The sequence below is a fragment of the Salvelinus alpinus genome, chromosome 5 (assembly GCF_045679555.1).
Source record: "Salvelinus alpinus chromosome 5, SLU_Salpinus.1, whole genome shotgun sequence".
Classification (NCBI taxonomy): Eukaryota; Metazoa; Chordata; class Actinopteri; order Salmoniformes; family Salmonidae; genus Salvelinus; species Salvelinus alpinus.
This window is the reverse complement of record NC_092090.1, coordinates 64557901-64578708: the sequence shown is the minus strand read 5'-3', so window position 1 is coordinate 64578708 and position 20808 is coordinate 64557901. Positions and strand designations below refer to the sequence as shown.

The window sequence follows — 20808 nt, the reverse complement described above, 5'->3', positions numbered from 1 at the left end:
TTAGGACAACTTCCAGGGGATATCCTCCAACCTATCAGAGCTCTTGCAGCATGAACTGACATGTTGTCCACCCAATCAAAGGATCAGAATGAATCTAGCATAAGCATAAGCTACAGCTAGCTAGCACTGCACTGCATAACATGTGGTGAGTAGCTGACTCAAAGACAACGACAATAGTTGAACAGTTTTGAACAAATTAATAACTTCAAAAATGAAGGAGCAAGAGAGATAGCTATATTTCAAAATGTTTTTCCCTTTCACTTACTTAGCTGGATAATTTAGCCTACTCAAACAGAGGGGTGCCATGTTAGCTAGCTGGCTATGACTATCCAACACTGGAACTCTTCCAAGGTAAGCTTTTGGTTTTACTAATGTATTGCCACCTGTGTTCCTGCTAAACTGCTTACTGGCTGTACACTGTGCTGCATGATTGTAGCGGGTTTACTAACACGCTATATCTAACTATGTTAACTTTGACGTTACTTTAGCTAATATGGTGACAACTATGTAGGCTGTGTGTAGCGTTTATGATATGAAGGTTTGGCTTGGAAAGGTTTTTTCGCCTGGTCATGGACAGCTGATGTGTTGTCCACTTTAGTCCACAAGTGAAGGGAAAAGGTAAGAGGAGAGTGTGTAGATGCGAGAAGGTATACAAAAAGGTGTTTATATGTGGCTATGAGAGTTAACGGTTTGTGTTTGATCATGGGTGTATTCATTCCACCGATTCTGTTGAAAAACATTTCTTAAACAGAAGCAAACAGGATTAATCATATCTGAATTTGTCCAATAAAAACTCTCGTTTGCAACTGTTGGACTAATGATTACACCCTAAATACAGTGGGGAGAACAAGTATTTGATACACTGACAATTTTGCAGGTTTTCCTACTTACAAAGCATGTAGAGGTCTGTAATTTTTATCATAGGTACACTTCAACTGTGAGAGAAGGAATCTAAAACAAAAATCCAGAAAATCACATTGTATGATTTTTAAGTAATTAATTTGCATTTTATTGCATGACATAAGTATTTGATACATCAGAAAAGCAGAACTGAACATTTGGTACAGAAACCTTAGTTTGCAATTACAGAGATCATACGTTTCCTGTAGTTCTTGACCAGGTTTGCACACACTGCAGCAGGGATTTTGGCCCACTCCTCCATACAGACCTTCTCCAGATCCTTCAGGTTTCGGGGCTGTCGCTGGGCAATACGGACTTTCGGCTCCCTCCAAAGATTTTCTATTGGGTTCAGGTCTGGAGACTGGCTAGGCCACTCCAGGACCTTGAGATGCTTCTTACGGAGCCACTCCTTAGTTGCCCTGGCTGTGTGTTTCGGGTCGTTGTCATGCTGGAAGACCCAGCCACGACCCATCTTCAATGCTCTTACTGAGGGAAGGAGGTTGTTGGTCAAGATCTCGCGATACATGGCCCCATCCATCCTCCCCTCAATACGGTGCAGTCGTCCTGTCCCCTTTGCAGAAAAGCATCCCCAAAGAATGATGTTTCCACCTCCATGCTTCACGGTTGGGATGGTGTTCTTGGGGTTGTACTCATCCTTCTATTCCTCCAAACACGGCGAGTGGAGTTTAGAGCAAAAAGCTCTATTTTTGTCTCATCAGACCACATGACCTTCTCCCATTCCTCCTCTGGATCATCCAGATGGTCATTGGCAAACTTCAGACGGGCCTGGACATGCGCTGGCTTGAGCAGGGGGACCTTGCGTGCGCTGCAGGATTTTAATCCATGACGGCGTAGTGTGTTACTAATGGTTTTCTTTGAGACTGTGGTCCCAGCTCTCTTCAGGTCATTGACCAGGTCCTTCCGTGTAGTTCTGGGCTGATCCCTCACATTCCTCATGATCATTGATGCCCCACGAGGTGAGATCTTGCATGGAGCCCCAGACCGAGGGTGATTGACCGTCATCTTGAACTTCTTCCATTTTCTAATAATTGTGCCAACAGTTGTTGCCTTCTCACCAAGCTGCTTGGCTATTGTCCTGTAGCCCATCCCAGCCTTGTACAGGTCTACAATTTATCCCTGATGTCCTTACACAGCTCTCTGGTCTTGGCCATTGTGGAGAGGTTGGAGTCTGTTTGATTGAGTGTGTGGACAGGTGTCTTTTATACAGGTAACGAGTTCAAACAGGTGCAGTTAATACAGGTAATGAGTGGAGAACAGGAGGGCTTCTTAAAGAAAAATTAACAGGTCTGTGAGAGCCGGAATTCTTACTGGTTGGTAGGTGATCAAATACTTATGTCATGCAATAAAATGCAAATTAATTACTTAAAAATCATACAATGTGATTTTCTGGATTTTTGTTTTAGATTACGTCTCTCACAGTTGAAGTGTACCTATGATAAAAATTACAGACCTCTACATGCTTTGTAAGTAGGAAAACCTGCAAAATCGGCAGTGTATCAAATACTTGTTCTCCCCACTGTAGGTGTGTACCTACGTTGCAAACTTTCATTCATAGGCTAGGTTGAAGCAACCGCAAGATGGGTATAGGGAAAAATCTAGTATCATGTAGTAGCCTGAACCTGTTATATTGAAGTGGGTGAATGGAATATGAATGACAGTCATCCAACATGCTGTAATAGAAATAAGGTGATGCTCATAAAAAATAAACATCCTCAAACAGCACCGACCACCAACGCATGCTGTGAACAGGCAAATGTTCAGATTGTATGTATGATTCAGATTAACAACAGTAATGTGGAAAGGTGGTATGTATCATAAGAGAAAGGGAAAAACAAGGTTAAAACCAGGAACTGTTTTTATTTTTTACATATTGTTCATCTCTGGGCGAGTCACTACCTCAGATACAGTGCAAATGTAGTGCAAAATTATACGTCTATAATATTGTGAGGCTGATAAAGGAAAAATGTATATTCTAGCCATCTGGAAAAAAGTATTGAGTGTTTTTGTAGCCCCCTGGAAAATAAGTAAATAACTAAAACATCTGACATACAGCAAAGCCAACAATAGCCTTGTTTTGAATCATATTTTTTTTCTTTAGGTCTGTTAATTTAATGGAAAATAGTCAAATTTGGAGTTAGGCCAATCGTAGTATACATAACTTCTCTGGTAGAGCCTGTTTCAATGAAATGATTCAATGTCTGATGCCATATTTCCATGAAAAACAAATCTGAGGTATGGTGTGTAAAACTGAAAACACAACACTAGACTACTGTGTGGTTAGGCTGCTTTGGCCATGCCCTGTCAATGAGGGGCACACTGAGATGTGGCTAATGTTACTCCATGCTGAGAAACTTCCTCTTTTTGGCAGTGTGTGTATATGAGTGGTGGCGCCATTCAACGTCCGCTGTAGCCTCATTTTCCAGGGTACCAAGCTTGATCATGTACACTACAGACAGAAAAACAGTTATATCACTAGATTATAATATAACAATTACAATTTTGCATATGCATTCTCAATACACACAATATCTTTAAAAAACACTAAATGTATAGGGGGAGCAGTGCAGGAAAGGGCCAAACTGCAATTAATCCAAAATTACACATTGTTCAAAAACATGGTGTTGCTTATGATGAGAAAGGTAAAACATTGTACTTACATTTGATTTCAAATCTGGGCCCAACTTCTGACAACTCAACGTTCCTGTGGTCCGTTTTCTTGTAAGTGTGATGTCTGCAATAAAAATAGGTCCTTAAGTAAATAAGAATGTGTAACTACATTCCGCTACCTAATGGAGTCCACAGTCAACCTATCTGCCCAAGATTAGGTACATGTTCGCAAATAGCTCTTTCAATGCATCCCTCTACTCACCTGAAAGATATAAAATCCTCCTGGTTGGCAAATGTGATAACTCGTCTACTGTCCTCTTTAGGCACCGGGAACAAATACTTGAGGATATTGGAAACCTGATTTTAAGAGAGATTTACTTACAGTCAGTGTCAGAAACTTTTGGATGCACTCACAATACTAGGGTAAACATTTATTGAGAATTGTGAAGTGCCAAGTCTCTCACCCTCTGGCCAAGTCGTGAGGAGAAGTTGTGAAAGATGAGGTGGGGGTAGGCTTCAGACATGGTTCCAATGTCCGGCACATCATGTCTCATTACCACATTGTAAAGAGTGAAGTACGCAGTTGGTCCAAAAGGTAGGTGGCACACCACCAGCCCATCTATACAGTTCACACAGGCAATATTAAAGTAGTTATTTTAAAGTTCCCTTGATGCAGTGTTTTTACTTGGAATGATGCATTCCAGCCTGTAAAAAAAAAAATATATATATACACTACAACTATGAAATAACACATATGGAATCATGTAGTAACCAAAAAAGTATGTAACAAATCAAAATATATTTGAGATTCTTCAAATAGCCACCCTTTGCCTTGATGACAGCTTTGCACACTCTTGGCATATGTGTTATTTCATAGTTTATTTTATGTCTTCACTATTATAGAAAATAGTAAAAATAAAGAAAAACCCTTGAATGAGTAGGTGTTCTAAAACTTCTGACCGGTAGTGTGTATGTGTATATGCATATATAATGTGCATGGATATGATAACCTGGGTGCTAGTCTCTGTTTCTGCTCTCTTATCAAGTCCTTATAGAATTGTCATGCCAAACATGTTGACAATGACAGCAATGGAGTTGGAAAGAGCATAAACAGACCTGGAACCAGGCTATGGCTATAATCATTTGGTGTTGGTAATAGATGGTTCTAGATGATTATAGTTGGTTAATTAAACATTTGAAATTGGGAGGTGCTTTGCAAGCCACTCAGTTAAAAAAAATATGATTGAATTTTAAAACATAAAACCCACCTGCTGACAAGCCCCTCAACATATACATGACATTTTAGTCATTTAGCAAACACTCCCATCCAGAGTAACCCACGGGAACAATCATGGTCAAGCACCCAGCTCAAGGGCACATCGACAGATCGCCCACCCAGTTGACGCAGGGACCCGAACCAGCGACCTCTCGGCCTCTGGCCCAACACTTCCAACCATCCAAGACCCCTCTGAAAACCTCCGTTTTTTTTACCACTTCTGCGCAGGCACGTTTCACTTGCCTCTTAAACTCTGATTATATTGTTTTGTATTTTCTTGTGTGGAAATAAATAAATACAAATATATTTAAAAAAATATTGTTATATGCCTAGATGGGCTTACCTGGCTGTCCTCTAGTCTCATGAACGATGACCAGGTCTGTAACATTGTTCGCTTTACAGGCTTGTACCAGAGCTTTAATTTCATGACCTCCCCTGTTCATACGCTGAGCCCCAGGGAAGATCAGCTTCACCTCCTGTCAATAGCAAACATTGCACGTCAGCAAAAATTGAGGGTGAGTCATTATTACTTGTATAAAACTTAATCTATTATACTGTCTGTTAGCTCCTTCTTGGGAATTATTTTTCCTGGTTACAATATGCTCTGTAATAGAGGTGGAGCAGAGGATAGACATTGAATAAGAATTGAGACATAAATGAACATACCTTGACAAACATCTTGAGTCGAGAGCTGGGGTCTCTTGATGTTGTGACCATGACCTTTGGATCCTCCACTCCAGCCCATTTATACTCATCATCCATGTGAGAGCTGACACCTGCACACAGAGTATCTCTCAGTCACTGTTTGCACATTTCTTATGGGAAACTGTGGTAAAGGCTGCTTTTCCATGAGATGTCAACATCATAAACAAGACAACACTGAGGATGCGTCCCAAAGGGTACCCTATACAATATATAGTTCAATACTTTTGACCGGAGCCTAGTGTCTTGGTGGTCAACAGTTGTGCACTATATAGGGAATGGGGTGTCGTTTAAATGTTGATGTGCAGAAACAAACCTTCTGCTCCCTCATCATCAAACTCCAGCAATTTCTGTAACTGTACAGCTTCTCTGCGAACCTCAGTAGGGATGAGACGATTGTCTGTAGGGAAAAACAAAAGTCAATGACTTTTACAGGTACCCAAATTGTAATTTGTTAGCGCTGCCATTTAAAAAAGTCTCAAGCTATTTTAGATTGTTCATCCACCCACCAATCTCCTCCATTACACACAGTCCTCACCATCAAGAGCAGATTTCAGCTTCTGTTTCTTCTCCTCAATCGTCCGCACCCTGTCCTCTTGGGACTTCCTATACAGGTACTCCCGTCTCAGTCTCGTCTCTCGACGAAGCTACAATCATCAGAGACAAACACACCATGATGAACAGTAGAAAGCTGACTATCAGCATTGTACTGTTCATTATGGCTCAGAAATTATACAGAATAGTTATAACACACATCGGACACAAGAATAGCAGGGGGAAAAAACACGAGAATTGCTCAGAAAGACCACTCTATAATCCAAGATCAGTACTAGTGAAATCGGAATTACATCAATCCAACAGGCCCACCTGGCAGTGTTTAGCTAGCAAACTAGCTAATAATCTAGCACGGTAACATGGATCAGCAATGACCAGACAATATCTGTTTCTTTACAACACTGTGGAGCTAAATAATCAGATGCTTCAAGCTGATATGAAGTTTTAAAAAGCTAAACAAATACTCCATGGAGTTACCATTTTGTTGATTGGATTGCACGCACTCACAACCACACACACCGACGACCGCGAGGAAGTCACCAACACTCTATTTCATTGGATAAGCCAACATCCAATGGGAGTGTGCGAAACTGGCAAGAAGATTGGACGATAGACGTTTCAAAATAAAAGCCACAAATACGAGCTATCAAAGTAAAAGTCCCAAGTACAAGCCATAAACAACGTTGAACATACACGGAAAATGCATTTCACATTTGCATGTTTGATTCATTAGCTCTTTTTATTTTCCCAGATCTCAGAAAAAGGTTTAAATAAGCCATATGTTTCTAATTGTGTGGCTGCGTACTGAACCAGTTCCTGGGCAAAGGAGACGACGAATATGACGTTATCTCCTCTCTGCCCAGAAAAATACAATTTAACCGACAATTCACCAGCTCTGCAAGCGTTATAATGTCAAAATACGTTCGTTACTCACCAAATATGTCTGCCTGCAAACTATCGATACCTGCAGGCAGGAAAACAACATTTTGAACTAAAACTAAATAAAAACAAGCAAATCGGGTCTGAAAACTAACTGAAACTAAAGTGAATTTGAAAAAGAAAAAGAGCCTCATATAGAAACACAAAACTACACTGAACAAAAATATGTTTCATGAGCTGAACTAAAAGATACCAGAAATGTTCCATATGCACAAAATTCTTATTTCTCACAAATTTGGTGCACAAATTTGTTTACATCCCACAGCCCCATGTACAATTCCTGGAAGCTGAAAATATACCAATTCTTTCATGGCCTGCATACTCACTAGACATCCATTGACCACGCTTGGGATGCTATGGATCGACGTGTACGAAAGCGTGTTCCAGATTCCGCCAATATCCAACAACTTCACACAGCCATTGAAGAGGAGTGGGACAACATTCCACAAGCAACAATCAACAGCATGATCAACTCTATGTGAAGGAGATGTGTCACGCTGCATGAGACAAATGGTGGTCTCACCATATACTGACTGGTTTTCTGGTCCACACCCTATTTTTTTTATTTATATCTGTGACCATTTTCAAACAGAAACTTGCATCATGTAGCACTAATTCCACAAAGTTTTGGGACACTGTAAAGTCCAAGGAGAATAAGAGCACCTCCTCGCAGCTGCCCACTGCACTGAGGCCAGGAAACACTGTCACCACCGATAAATCTACGACAATCAATAATTTCAACAAGCATTTTTCTACAGCTGGCCATTTTTTCCTCCTGGCTACCCCTACCCCGGCCAACAGCTCAGCACAGCAACTTGCCCAAGCCCCACCCCCCCACTTCTCCTTCACCCAAATACAAACCGCTTATGTTCTGAAAGAGCTGCAAAATCTGGATCCCTACAAATCAGCTGGGCTGGACAATCTGGACCCTCTCTTTCTAAAATTATCTGCCAAAATTGTTGCAACCCCTATTACTAGCCTGTTCAACCTCTCTTTCGTATCGTCTGAGATCGCCAAAGTTTGGAAAGCTGCCGCGGTCATCCCCCTTTTCAAAGGGGGAGACACTCTAGACCCAAACTGTTATAGACCTACAGTGGGGCAAAAAAAGTATTTAGTCAGCCACCAATTGTGCAAGTTCTCCCACTTAAAAAGATGAGAGAGGCCTGTAGGTACTGTAGGTACACTCATCATAGGTACACTTCAACTATGACAGACAAAATGAGAAAAAAAATCCAGAAAATCACATTGTAGGATTTTTAATGAATTTATTTGCAAATTATGGTGGAAAATAAGTATTTGGTCACCTACAAACAAGCAAGATTTCTGGCTCTCACAGACCTGTAACTTCTTCTTTAAGAGGCTCCTCTGTCCTCCACTCGTTACCTGTATTAATGGCACCTGTTTGAACTTGTTATCAGTATAAAAGACACCTGTCCACAACCTCAAACAGTCACACTCCAAACTCCACTATGGCCAAGACCAAAGAGCTGTCAAAGGACACCAGAAACAAAATTGTAGACCTGCACCAGGCTGGGAAGACTAAATCTGCAATAGGTAAGCAGCTTGGTTTGAAGAAATCAACTGTGGGAGCAATTATTAGGAAATGGAAGACATACAAGACCACTGATAATCTCCCTCGATCTGGGGCAAGATCTCACCCCGTGGGGTCAAAATGATCACAAGAACGGTGAGCAAAAATCCCAGAACCACACGGGGGGACCTAGTGAATGGCCTACAGAGAGCTGGGACCAAAGTAACAAAGCCTACCATCAGTAACACACTACGCCACCAGGGACTCAAATCCTGCAGTGCCAGACGTGTCCCCCTGCTTAAGCCAGTACATGTCCAGGCCCGTCTGAAGTTTGCTAGAGAGCATTTGGATGATCCAGAAGAAGATTGGGAGAATGTCATATGGTCAGATGAAACCAAAATATAACTTTTTGGTAAAAACTCAACTCGTCGTGTTTGGAGGACAAAGAATGCTGAGTTGCATCCAAAGAACACCATACCTACTGTTAAGCATGGGGGTGGAAACATCATGCTTTGGGGCTGTTTTTCTGCAAAGGGACCAGGACGACTGATCCGTGTAAAGGAAAGAATGAATGGGGCCATGTATCGTGAGATTTTGAGTGAAACCTCCTTCCATCAGCAAGGGCATTGAAGATGAAACGTGGCTGGGTCTTGATGATCCCAAACACACCGCCCGGGCAACGAAGGAGTGGCTTCGTAAGAAGCATTTCAAGGTCCTGGAGTGGCCTAGCCAGTCTCCAGATCTCAACCCCATAGAAAATCTTTGGAGGGAGTTGAAAGTCCGTGTTGCCCAGCAACAGCCCCAAAACATCACTGCTCTAGAGGAGATCTGCATGGAGGAATGGGCCAAAATACCAGCAACAGTGTGTGAAAACCTTGTGAAGACTTACAGAAAACGTTTGACCTCTGTCATTGCCAACAAAGGGTATATAACAAAGTATTGAGAGAAACTTTTGTTATTGACCAAATACTTATTTTCCACCATAATTTGCAAATAAATTCATAAAAAATCCTACAATGTGATTTTCTGGATTTTTCCCCCCTCATTTTGTCTGTCATAGTTGAAGTGTACCTATGATGAAAATTACAGGCTTCTCTCATCTTTTTAAGTGGGAGAATTGCACAATTGGTGGCTGACTAAATACTTTTTTGCCCCACTGTATATCCACCCTGCCCTGCCTTTCTAAAATCTTCGAAAGCCAAGTTAACAAACAGATCACCGATAATTTTGAATCCCACTGTACCTTCTCCACTATGCAATCTGGTTTCCGAGCTGGTCACGGGTGCACCTCAGCCACGCTCAAGGTCCAAAACGATATCATAACCACCACCGATAAAAGACAGTACTGTGCAGCCGTCTTCATCGACCTGGCCAAGGCTTTCGATTCTGTCAATCATCGCATTCTTATCGGCAGACTCAATAGCCTTGGTTTCTCAAATGACTGCCTCGCCTGGTTCACCAACTACTTCTCAGATAGAGTTCAGTGTGTGAAATCGGAGGGCCTGTTGTCCGAACCTCTGGCAGTCTCTATGGGGGAGCCATAGGGTTCAATTCTCGGTCCGACTCTTATCTGTATATATCAATGATGTCGCTCTTGCTGCTGGTGATTCTCTGATCCACCTCTACGCAGACGACACCATTCTGTATACATCTGGCCCTTCTTTGGACACTGTTAACAAACCTCCAAACGAGCTTCAATGCCATACAACATTCCTTCCGTGGCCTCCAACTGCTTTTAAATACTAGTAAAATGAAATGCATGCTCTCCAACCGATTGTTGCCCTCACCCGCCCGCCCTACTAGCATCACTACTCCGGACGGTTCTGACTTAGAATATGTGAACAACTACAAATACCTAGGTGTCTGGTTAGACGGCTTCCTATTTTGCAACAAAGCCTCCTTCACTCATGCTGCCAAACATACCCTCGTAAAAATGACTATCCTATTGATCCTTGACTTCGGCGATGTCATTTACAAAATAGACTCCAACACTCTACTCAGCAAACTGGATGTAGTCTATCACAGTGCCATCCGTTTTGTCACCAAAGCCCCATAAACTACCCACCACTGCGACCTGTATTCTCTCGTTGGCTGGCCCTCACTACATATTCGTCGCCAAACCCACTGGCTCCAGACATCTATAAGTCTTTGCTAAGTTAAGCCCCACCTTATCTCAGCTCACTGGTCACCATAGCAACACCCACCCGTAGCACACACTCCAGCAGGTATTATTCACTGGTCATCCCCAAAGCCAACACTTACTTTGGCCCTTTCCTTCCAGTTCTCTGTGGCCAATGACTGGAACGAATTGCAAAAATCACTGAAGCTGGTCTTATATCGCCCTCTCTAACTTTAAGCATCAGCTCAGAGCAGCTTACCGATCACTGTACCTGTACACAGCCAATCTGTAAATAGCACACCCAACTACCTCATCCCCATATTGTTATTTATCCTCTTGCTCTTTTGCACCCCAGTATTTCTACATGCACATCATCATCTTGTCACGTTCCTGACCTGTTTTCTGTTGTTTTTGTATTTGTTTAGTATGGTCAGGGCGTGAGTTGGGGTGGGCAGTCTATGTTATTTGTTTCTTGTTTAGGTTCATGGTTAATTAGCCTTATATGGTTCTCAATCAGGGGCAGGTGTTTGACGTTTCCTCTGATTGAGAACCATATGAAGGTAGGCTGTTCTCACTGTTTGTTTGTGGGTGATTGTCTTCCGTGTCAGTGTTGTTACCACACGGGACTGTTTCGTTTGTTTTGTCTGTACCTGTTTGTGCGTTCTTCGTGTTCTGTAAGTTCGTTTGTTCAGGTCTGTTGACTTTGTTTCTTATTTTGTCATTTATCTAGTGTGCTTCGTGTTCGTCTTGTTTAAAATAAATCTATCATGTATTCATCACCCGCTGCATTTTGGTCCGATCCTTGCTCCTCCTCGTCTGAGGAGGAGAACGACTTAGAAGAACGTTACACATCTGCACATCTATCACTCCAGTGTTAACGCTAAATTGTAATTATTTCGCCTCTATAGCTTATTTATTGCCTTACCTCCCTACTCTTCTGCATTTGCACACACTGTACATATATTTTTATATTGTGTTATTGACTGTACGTTTGTTTATGTGTAACTCTGTGTTTTTGTTTTTGTCGCACTGCTTTGCTTTATCTTGGCCAGGTCGCAGTTGTAAATGTGAACTTGTTCTCAACTGGCATACCTGGTTAAAAAATTGTGAAATAAAAAAAAATAAAAAAAATCTGTGACCAACAGATGCATATCTGTATTCCCAGTCATGTGAAATCCATAGATTAGGGGTTGTTGTGTTTATATTTTTGTTCAGTGTATAATAACCTTGCTGCGTACTGAGCCTATCTGTTTGCCTTTTTTAAAATCACAAGTCAACCTAACTATGCAAAAAAGAAAAAATAGTTCTCTCTATATTAGGCAAGACTACTGTGGTTGGCCATTTCCTGACATCTTCCATAGCAGAGCCTGACATACTGTCTTCTGTGTTTTACTTCATATTTTGACTCCAGCAACATTCAGCAACAAAAATGCTTCTACTGACTACATTGGTTTTCTGGCTTGCTGGTAAGGACCATATGTGTGTGCCATGTACATTTGTATGTTGCCTGCACTTCATAGTAAATAGCTTATGACTATGTATTTATTTTGCATATTGCCATCTTTAATCTGACCAATGATGGAGTTCAGACGGACATTTTCAGTAATGTAAGGTAAATGAAGGCATAGCAAACAAAAACCTGGATTACAGAGGGATTATTGATTTGACTGAACTGATTTTCAATAATGGAATGAGTCAAGTCAAAACATACTGTACATTTCATAGTATTCACAATTCTTTGTAAGTGTTTGTTACAAAGTTACAACTCATACTGTCAGCGGTTTTCAAAATGGCGGTGATGTAAAGTACTTAAGTAAAAATACTTAAGTCGTTTTGTTTTGGGGGGGGGGGATCTGTACTTTACTATTTATATTTTTTACAACTTTATACTTTTACTTCACTACGTTCCTACAGAAAATGATGTACTTTTTATTCCATACATTTTCCCTGACACCCAAAAGTTACATTTTGAATGCTTAGCAGGATAGGAAAATGGTCTAATTCACACAATTATCAAAAGAAAATCGCTGGTTATCCCTACTGCCTCTGATCTGGCTGACTCACTAAATACATGCTTAGTTTGTAAATTATGTTTGAGGGTTGCAGCATGCCCTTGGCTATCCGTAAATTTAAAAAAAACAAGAAAATGGTGCGTTCTGGTTTGCTCAATATAAGGAATTTGAAATTATTTATACTTTTACTTTTGATACTTAAGTATATTTAAAACCAAATACTTTTAGACGTACTAAAGTAGGGTTTTACTGGGTAAATTTTTACATTTACTTGAGTCATTTTCTATTAAGGTATCTTTACTTTTACTCAAGTATGACAATTGGGTACTTTTTCCACCACTGCAAAATGGAGATGAGAAAATTATAGATTAAATTGTCAGTGTAATTTACTCCAAATGATTCAAAGAACAATTCAATCTTTTACTTCATGAAACAATTTGGGCTGAATAACAAGTTACATTGTACAAAACATCCTCTGCGCTTGACACATGCTACATGGTTGGTTGTGATATTTGAGACAGGAAATTAAAAACTTTTCTGGGAACTTTTGTCTTGATCCACTATATATACAAAAGTATGTGGACACCCTTTCAAATGAGTGGATATGTCTATTTCAGCCACACCCATTGCTGACAGGTGTATACAATCGAGCACACAGCCATGCAATCTCCATAGACAAACATTGGCAGAAGAATGGCCTTACTGAAGAGCTCAGTGACTTTCATTGTGGCACTGTCATAGAATGCCACCTTTCCAACAAGTTTTCCCTGCTAGAGCTGCCCTGGTCCACTGTAAGTGCTGTTATTGTGACGTGGAAACGACTAGGAGCAACAACGGCTCAGCCACAAAGTGGTAGGCCACACAAGCTCACAGAACAGGATCGCCATGTGCTGAAGTGCACTCACTACCGAGTTCCAAACTGCCTCTGGAAGCAACATCAGCATAAAAACTGTTCGTCGGGAGCTTCATGAAATGGGTTTCCATGGCTGAGCAGCCGCACACAAGCCTAAGATCACCATGCGCAATGCCATGCGTCGGCTACAGTGGTGTAAAGCTCGCCACCATTGGACTCTGGAGCAGTGGAAACGCGTTCTCTGGAGTGATGAATCACGCTTCACCATCTGGCAGTCCGACAGACTAATCTGGGTTTGGTGGATGCCAGGAGAACGCTATCTGCCCGAATGCATAGTGATAACTGTAAAGTTTGGTGGATGAGGAATAATGGTCTGGGGCTGTTTTTCATGGTTTGGGCTAGGCCCCTTAGTTCCAGTGAAGGGAAATCTTAACGCTACAGCATACAATGACATTCTAGACGATTCTGTGCTTCTAACTTTGTGGCAACAGTTTGGTGAAGGCCATTTCCTGTTTCAGCATGACAATGCCTCATGCACAAGGCAAGGCCCATACAGAAATGGTTTGTCGAGATCGGTGTGGAAGAACTTTACTAGCCTGCACAGAGCCCTGACCTCAACCCCATCTAACAACTTGAATGAATTGATGATGAATTGGAGCGCCGACTGCGAGCCAGGCCTAATTGCCCAACCTCACTAATGCACTTGTGGCTGAATGGAAGCAAGTCCTCGCAACAATGTTCCAACATCTAGTGGAAAGCCTTCCCAGAAGAGTGGAGGCTGTTATAGCAGTAAAGGGGGGACCAACTCCATATGAATGTCCATGATTTTAGAATGAGATGTTCGACGAGCAGTCCACATACTCTTGGTCATGTAGTGTACGTAACGTATAGGTTGGTCAGTAGAATTCTTTCATCAAGATATCACATACACTCCCCTCTGTATGTGTTTGGACAGTGAAGTAACATTTTAAAATGTCGCCCTACACTCCATAATTTTGGATTTGAGATCAAATGTTTCATATTTTACAAGTGTTTGGACAAATTAGTGGTCAAGCTATTACCTTACCAGCTATTTCTATGATTGAAAGGACACCCACTCTGTATTCAAAAGCATGTTGTGTCAACCGATGGCAGACACAATACAAAAACCTCAGAAAGTATAAAATTGGGTCTAAGCTACAACATATGCGAATATGTATATTTTGATGTGGAATTTATGCATTTATATATCTTATTTTTTTATATATTTTTTTACTTTTAAATAAATAATTAAATTAGTGTGACAACCCCATTTGTAATCTTTTAAATTATATAAATCTCAACCGTTTGTCATTTCCAGTGATGAAAACATGGATGTCTCATGGTATGGTGAGGTATGGAAAATAAGTCAATTTTGAGCACCTTTATCTCTTGAATGTTTTGGCATTCAGGTAAAAACATTATGGTCCAAAAATGTTTTGGTATTCAGGTCCACTTTCCAAACACTCCTATAAATGGACAAATATGGCACCTTGCATTCAGGCTCCCGAGTGGCACAGTGGTCAAAAGCACTGCATCTCAGTGCTAGAAGCGTCACTACAGACCCTGGTTCGATTCTAGACTGCATCACAACTGGCCGTGATTGGGAGTCCCATAGGGCGGCGTAGTCTGGTTTAGGGTTTGGCTGGGGTAGGCCATCATTGTAAATAATAATTTGCTTTTAACTGCCTTGCCTAGTTAAATAACGGTTACACACATATACATACATATATGGAAGGTTTTATTCAAAACAAAAAAGGTTGCCTTCAAAAAGTGATTGAATTCAAATTGATTTACCCCTCTATAACTTTATCAATAATCATGATTTATTCATGATTTTCCTTAATCATGGCATTATCAGGATTAACTTAAAAGTATTTAGAAACATCTTATCTACTCCCAGAAATAAAATTACTCCAGTCATTATTTACCATTAATTTCCTATTGGACAAACATATATAAGAAACGCAACCAAAACACACTGCAAATGCATCCAATGAGTGTGAAGAGTCACAAGCTTAATGTAGTCATTGTGTGCTAGGATGTTGGAACAAGTACTACACTTTTAACTACTTCAATACACTATACATGAATTTTGTCTTCACATGGGTGTACTAGATAGTGTTTTCATCTCTAAATGGTAAAAAATACATGTATAAAAATAGCCTCAAATTAAAGATGACATTCTTTACGGTCGCATCATATGAAACATTTAATCAAAAATGATAATTTTAGCTTCACTGTCCAAATACAGTACATATGGAGGGGAGTGTAGGTATTCGATTTTTCAAATAATGAGTCTAAGATTTCTAATATTAATCTATAATTATATTTCACAGGCACATGTGATGGTGTGCAGAGACTGACCTGTCCTTATGATCTAAAGGACGAGGACCTCCCCAGGGTGTGGTGTAAGGAGACGTCCCCACAGTGCTGTTCAGGCTTCAGCTTCAGCAGGGAGAGCAAGTCTTTGGATGCAGGAAGGCTGAAGGTGACCCAGGGTGTTGACTCCTTCATTGTGGATGTCCTGGGCCTGGCCCAGGGAGAGGGAATGTATTGGTGCGGTGTGCTGAGCAGCAATAAAACCATCATCAAACTGGCTGAGGAGTACTTCTACAGCAGTAAGTGTGATACTTGTTCTTGACTGTGCACAGACAGACATCGCCAGATGATGTCTTGATGTAAGTCAAAGTAACCATGAGTGAAGAAGCGAGAACCCTGAAATGTAGCCTATGGTACCTACACTGATAGGCCTGCTAGCCTAATTGCTATCCAACCTCTTACAAGTCCATCACAAGGTCTTGGATTACATGTGCTCTGCTGTAAATGGTCCTCTCTGATTTTTTAATGTAGACAGTGCCTTCGGAAAGTATTCAGACCCCTTCACTTTTTCCACATTTTTTCTCTCACCAATCAACACAATATCCCATAATGAAAAACCAGGTTTCTAAATGTTAGCAAATGTATTAAAGTTCGGGCTCTGGCTGGGCCACTCAAGGACATTCAGAGACTTGTCCCGTAGCCACTCCTGAGATGTGTTGGCTGTGTGCTTAGGGTCATTGTCCTATTGGAAGGTGAACCGTCGCCCCAGTCTGAGGTCCTGAGTGCTCTGGAGCAGGTGTTCATCAAGGATCTCTGTACTTTGCTCCGTTCATCTTTCCCTTGATCCTGACTAGTCTCCCAGTACCTACCGCTGAAAAACATCCCCACAGCATCACCGTAGGGATGGTGCCAGGTTTCCTCCAGACGTGACGCTTGGCATTCAGGCCAAAGAGTTCAATCTTTGGTTTCATAAGACCAGAGAATCTTGTTTCTCATGGTCTGCGAGTCCTTTAGGTGTCTTTTGGCAAACTCCAAGCGGGCTGTCATGTGCCTTTTACTGAGGAGTGGTTTCCGTCTGGCCACTCTACCATAAAGGCATGATTGGTGGAGTGCTGCAGATATGGTTGTCCTTCTGGAAGTTTCTCCCATCTCCACAGAGGAACTCTGGAGGTCTGTCAGAGTGACCAGGTTCTTGGTCACCTCCCTGACCAAGGCCCTTCTCCCCCGATTGATCAGTTTGGCCAGGCGGCCAGCTCTAGGAAGAGTCTGAGTGGTTCCTGCAGACATTGTTTAGTACCCTTCCCCAGATCTGTGGCTCGACACAATCCTGTCTCGGAGCTCTACGGATAATTCCTTCGACCTCATGTCTTGGTTTTTGCTCGGACATGCACTGTCAACTGTCCAATCAATGTAATTTACCACAGGTGGACTCCAATCAAGTTGAAAACATCTCAAGGATGATCAATGGAAACCTGATGCACCTGAGCTCAATTTCGAGTCTTATAGCAAAGGGTCTGAATACTTTTGTAAATATTTCTGTTTAAAAAATTTGATAAATTAGCAAACATTTCTAAAAACCTGTGTTCGCTTTGATTGATGAGGAAAATGTTTTATTTAATAAATGTTTGGAATAAGTCTAATGTAACAAAATGTGGAAAAAGGTCATGTGGCCTGAATACTTTCCGAATGCACTGTAGAGAACTTTTGACTTAATTTGTATCTCCTCTACTCGCTTCGGCCTCAGGTTCCTACGTTTGGGACATTCTTCGCTGGATTCTGATGCCTCTGCTCCCCATGGCGATCCTCTTTTCTTACTGTTACTTAAAAAGTAAGTCCTTACAACCTCCAAGCATGCAATGAGCCCAAATGCATCCATAAAGTACTGCTCTTCCACTGACAAATACTAGTCCATAACATTTTAAGTAACTAACTTCAACGCTTTCTCTCCAAACAACAGGAAAAGACCAAAACAAGGTAAAGTATGACATTAAAACATTTCATTCCTTAAACAGAATAGCAATTGCCATGTAGCTACTGTTTTTCAACAGCTATAACATACACCTGGTATTTCTTAATTCAGAAGGAGGAAGTATACATGGACATCACTATGATCTCAGATCTGGGAAAAAATAATCCACATACTGAAGAAGAGATAACTGAGCTGGAATGATGGACATTGCTAAAGGACACACAAAATGCTAAAGGGGATTTCAATTCTATGCTACAAAACAAGACAGCCATTACAGCTTTTTACAGTTACACAAACTGAAGTACTGTACCTCAAGAAAAGGTATTAGTCTCCCTGGTGGTTACAAGAGCTAAGTGAAAAGAATCTAAACCAATAGTTTGTCGTTGCTTTCCTGATTTTCATAATGGAAAAAATGTAAACGCCATCTATGAAGAAATACGTTTGCATTTATTAGGATGAGCCAAACACAGGTTCACATCCAGTGAAAATATGGAAACATTTCATGGGATGAAAATAAATATCAATATACCTTTTTATACATTATTTTCTTATTGTACACCATAAGCCTCATGCACCAATTGGAAATTTGCTCTTTGCATTATTTTTGCCTCATGAACCACCCATTGAATGACAACAATAGACAGACAATGCCGCAGTATTTTATATTAATGCATAGTTTCATATTTTGAAAGATACATTTTACATTTTAAACCTTCGAATGTAATCTAACGTGACAAGTATATAATACATCTAAAAGTCTGTTGTCTCGTCAGTTAATAAACATACCGTGTAACATCTTCGAAATAAAAGCTTCATGTACCGTGTATCATTCCTGAATACCACCTGCATTTATTTTCTTGTCTAATATGAATTCATGCTGCTTTTAATTCAATTGATGGGTGTCTGTCATCATTACAGAATAGCATGGTATCTTTGCAATGTAAACAGATTGCAATGACTGCTTTCATCTGCAGTGATGCATTTACATAATAATTTTGGCGATGCAACTAGTCAACCTGCTTTAGCACACTAACACATGGGAAATATGTATACATTTGGAGCGGGCAATATAAACCTTATGTTTAAGTCAAACCAGATGACAATCAACCACATCGTAGGTATTAATCAATCCAATTTGTATTTCCTCGTCAGGAAAATATGATCATGACAAATACCATAGATGAGAGTAGTAATAATGAAGCACTATTGTTGTTGACATGTTTCAGTCCAAAAATAGCTGCATTCAATGTTAGTAGGCTGCCATTGAAATATCTCCAAGAACTACAACTATTGCAAGAAATTGTATTTCAAATGGACATCTGAAGCACAGGTAAAGTTCATGGAACCTCCTGAGACAGACACGCTAACGGTTATGTAAAGTTAACACAAGAACAATAGGAGCCTTGGAATGCAGGAAAAGATTGAGAAGAAAATATATAGTAAGCAGTTCATTATTTAAGTTACCTTATTGTGTAAGCAGTTTATGACTTTAGCAATCATTCATTGCTAAACTGGTAGGAGTCCCTTAACAACATAAATCAAGATTATTATCTAAAAGCAAACGTTTACATATATTGTGTAGTGTGCTGCCAAGATTTTGGTACTGGCTTCAGCAACAAAACAAAAAAGACAGTATATGATACATTTCAGAGTGACATAACATTACAGTTCACCAACAGAAGGCACCAGACATCGCACATCTGTCTGAAGCTACTACCTGTCAGTTCTGATGCATTACAGTCTTGACTTACCGTAAGAACACTTGACAAATGGTTGATAAGGATTGCAGACATGTACGTGTGTTGTATGTCACTTCCTTTTAAGGCATCTAATTAAAACACACTGAAATGTGTACTGAGGCGGTAGAAAAGGTGACAAAAGCTACATCCCAAATAGCACTCAATTCCTTATATATTATACATAGGGAATAAGGTGCCAATTTGGGAGGCAGACAAACTGAAAACTACAGTCACTGTAAAATGGTGTTGTGGAGGGGAGTAAATTATCAAATGGAGCGAGATAGTACTTTGTCAAAAATAGAAAAAGTCAATTAAAACAGCACAACTTTCAACAACCATTACATCACCGAGTCGGAGAAACAAAACCAGTGGATCAAAGTAAGAGGACAATCTTCAATATGTGAAATATGACCATCAAGCATGTATATGCTCCACTATGTAATATCAACACTGTCAAGCAACCATCACTTTACAGGAATATCCTCTCAAGCAATTCTTACACCAAATAGAGGACATTCAGACAATAAACGTTAGCCCTGCCAAGCCCATTTGGAGTGGTTCACTTCAGGAGAGCATCATTTAAAAAGTTAAAATAAAATAGTAAGCAAATACACATTTTAAGTTAAACGTCTGAAAATTAAAAAAAGTCAAATCTATCCTTAGTGGCTCTACTAATTATCATATAGTTTGTATCACACCACAGTGAGTGTCAGTCATCTCCTCTAGGTTGAAGGTAACAAGATTGTATCTTCAACCTAGTTTCTCATCTCATCTCATTCAAAGATAATGTGTGACATCATCAGTAGTGCTCATGGGAAATAATATTCATGCATCATACAGCCCCAGCAGAGTCTAGATTTTTGCCTGGGAATGGGTGACCATGAACCATGGGTATGGCTTGCGGATGCTGTTTGTGCACAAATTAATCTGGTTCTAGGAACCAAACAAGTTTCAAATGACAACTTGGGTTCCTTTGGTTCTTTGGGTTCCTTTGGTTCTTTAGAGTCAAGTTCCAAAAAAAAAGATAACTTGGGATCTAGAGTTCTTCATAGTCTCCGCCCTCTCTATTTGCTGACCCCTCCCCTCCAGCCAAGAAATCCTCCAAGTCATCCATTTTCTTGGTCCGAGATTTCTTCTTTTTCCTCTCTTTGTCATCTTCTGTTCCGGTCTCATCTTTATCTTTTTTCTTGTCCTTTTTATGCTTCTTCTTGCTGCTCTTCTCATCCTCCTAAGAAAAAAGGTTTT

At 40.6% G+C, this 20808-nt stretch overlaps 3 protein-coding genes across 9 annotated transcripts in view; 1 reads left to right on the top strand and 2 right to left on the bottom strand.

The window, feature by feature from the left end:
• Nucleotides 1-183: 183 nt before the first annotated feature.
• LOC139576513 (uncharacterized) lies at nt 184-18648 on the top strand. Of its 3 annotated transcripts, none has more exons than XM_071402702.1 (5): nt 184-351; nt 15920-16154; nt 17600-17683; nt 17813-17829; nt 17936-18648. In XM_071402702.1, exons 1-5 carry the CDS (start codon nt 322-324, stop codon nt 18023-18025), a joined length of 456 nt encoding a protein of 151 aa, XP_071258803.1. In that variant the 5' UTR covers nt 184-321; the 3' UTR covers nt 18026-18648. The 3 variants fall into 3 exon arrangements, with proteins under 3 accessions (XP_071258803.1, XP_071258802.1, XP_071258801.1); XM_071402700.1 differs by lacking the exon at nt 184-351 and adding an exon at nt 11982-12116 and having other exon boundaries at nt 15873-16154; XM_071402701.1 differs by lacking the exons at nt 184-351; nt 17813-17829 and adding an exon at nt 11957-12116 and having other exon boundaries at nt 15873-16154; nt 17600-17704.
• On the bottom strand, nt 2759-6647 carry imp4 (IMP U3 small nucleolar ribonucleoprotein 4). Its single transcript, XM_071402693.1, has 9 exons — nt 6539-6647; nt 6045-6153; nt 5823-5906; nt 5471-5580; nt 5148-5280; nt 3993-4147; nt 3791-3885; nt 3579-3652; nt 2759-3367 (listed from the first exon to the last, which is right to left on the bottom strand). The coding sequence occupies exons 1-9, from the start codon at nt 6539-6541 to the stop codon at nt 3255-3257; spliced, it is 876 nt and encodes a 291-aa protein (XP_071258794.1). The 5' UTR covers nt 6542-6647; the 3' UTR covers nt 2759-3254.
• Nucleotides 18251-20808, bottom strand: part of LOC139576512 (rab-like protein 6) — a 30542-nt gene continuing 27984 nt past the window's right edge. For all 5 annotated transcript variants that reach the window (XM_071402699.1, XM_071402695.1, XM_071402697.1 and 2 more), the window contains one exon: nt 18251-20791. In XM_071402699.1, the coding sequence (XP_071258800.1) occupies nt 20600-20791 (192 nt within the window). In that variant the 3' untranslated portion in view covers nt 18251-20599. The remainder of the gene's footprint in view (nt 20792-20808) is intronic.

Bases quoted from the DNA above. Each gene is read 5' to 3' on its own strand.
- LOC139576513 (XM_071402700.1), top strand. From the start codon at position 12,080: ATGCTTCTACTGACTACATTGGTTTTCTGGCTTGCTG. The intron at 12,117-15,872 runs GTAAGGACCATA...TATATTTCACAG, and splicing joins ATTGGTTTTCTGGCTTGCTG to GCACATGTGATGGTGTGCAG. The intron at 16,155-17,599 runs GTAAGTGTGATA...CTTCGGCCTCAG, and splicing joins TGAGGAGTACTTCTACAGCA to GTTCCTACGTTTGGGACATT.
- imp4 (XM_071402693.1), bottom strand. The intron at 3,886-3,992 runs GTGAGAGACTTG...TCTTAAAATCAG, and splicing joins CCTCACGACTTGGCCAGAGG to GTTTCCAATATCCTCAAGTA. The intron at 3,368-3,578 runs GTAAGTACAATG...TTCTGTCTGTAG, and splicing joins GCCCAGATTTGAAATCAAAT to TGTACATGATCAAGCTTGGT.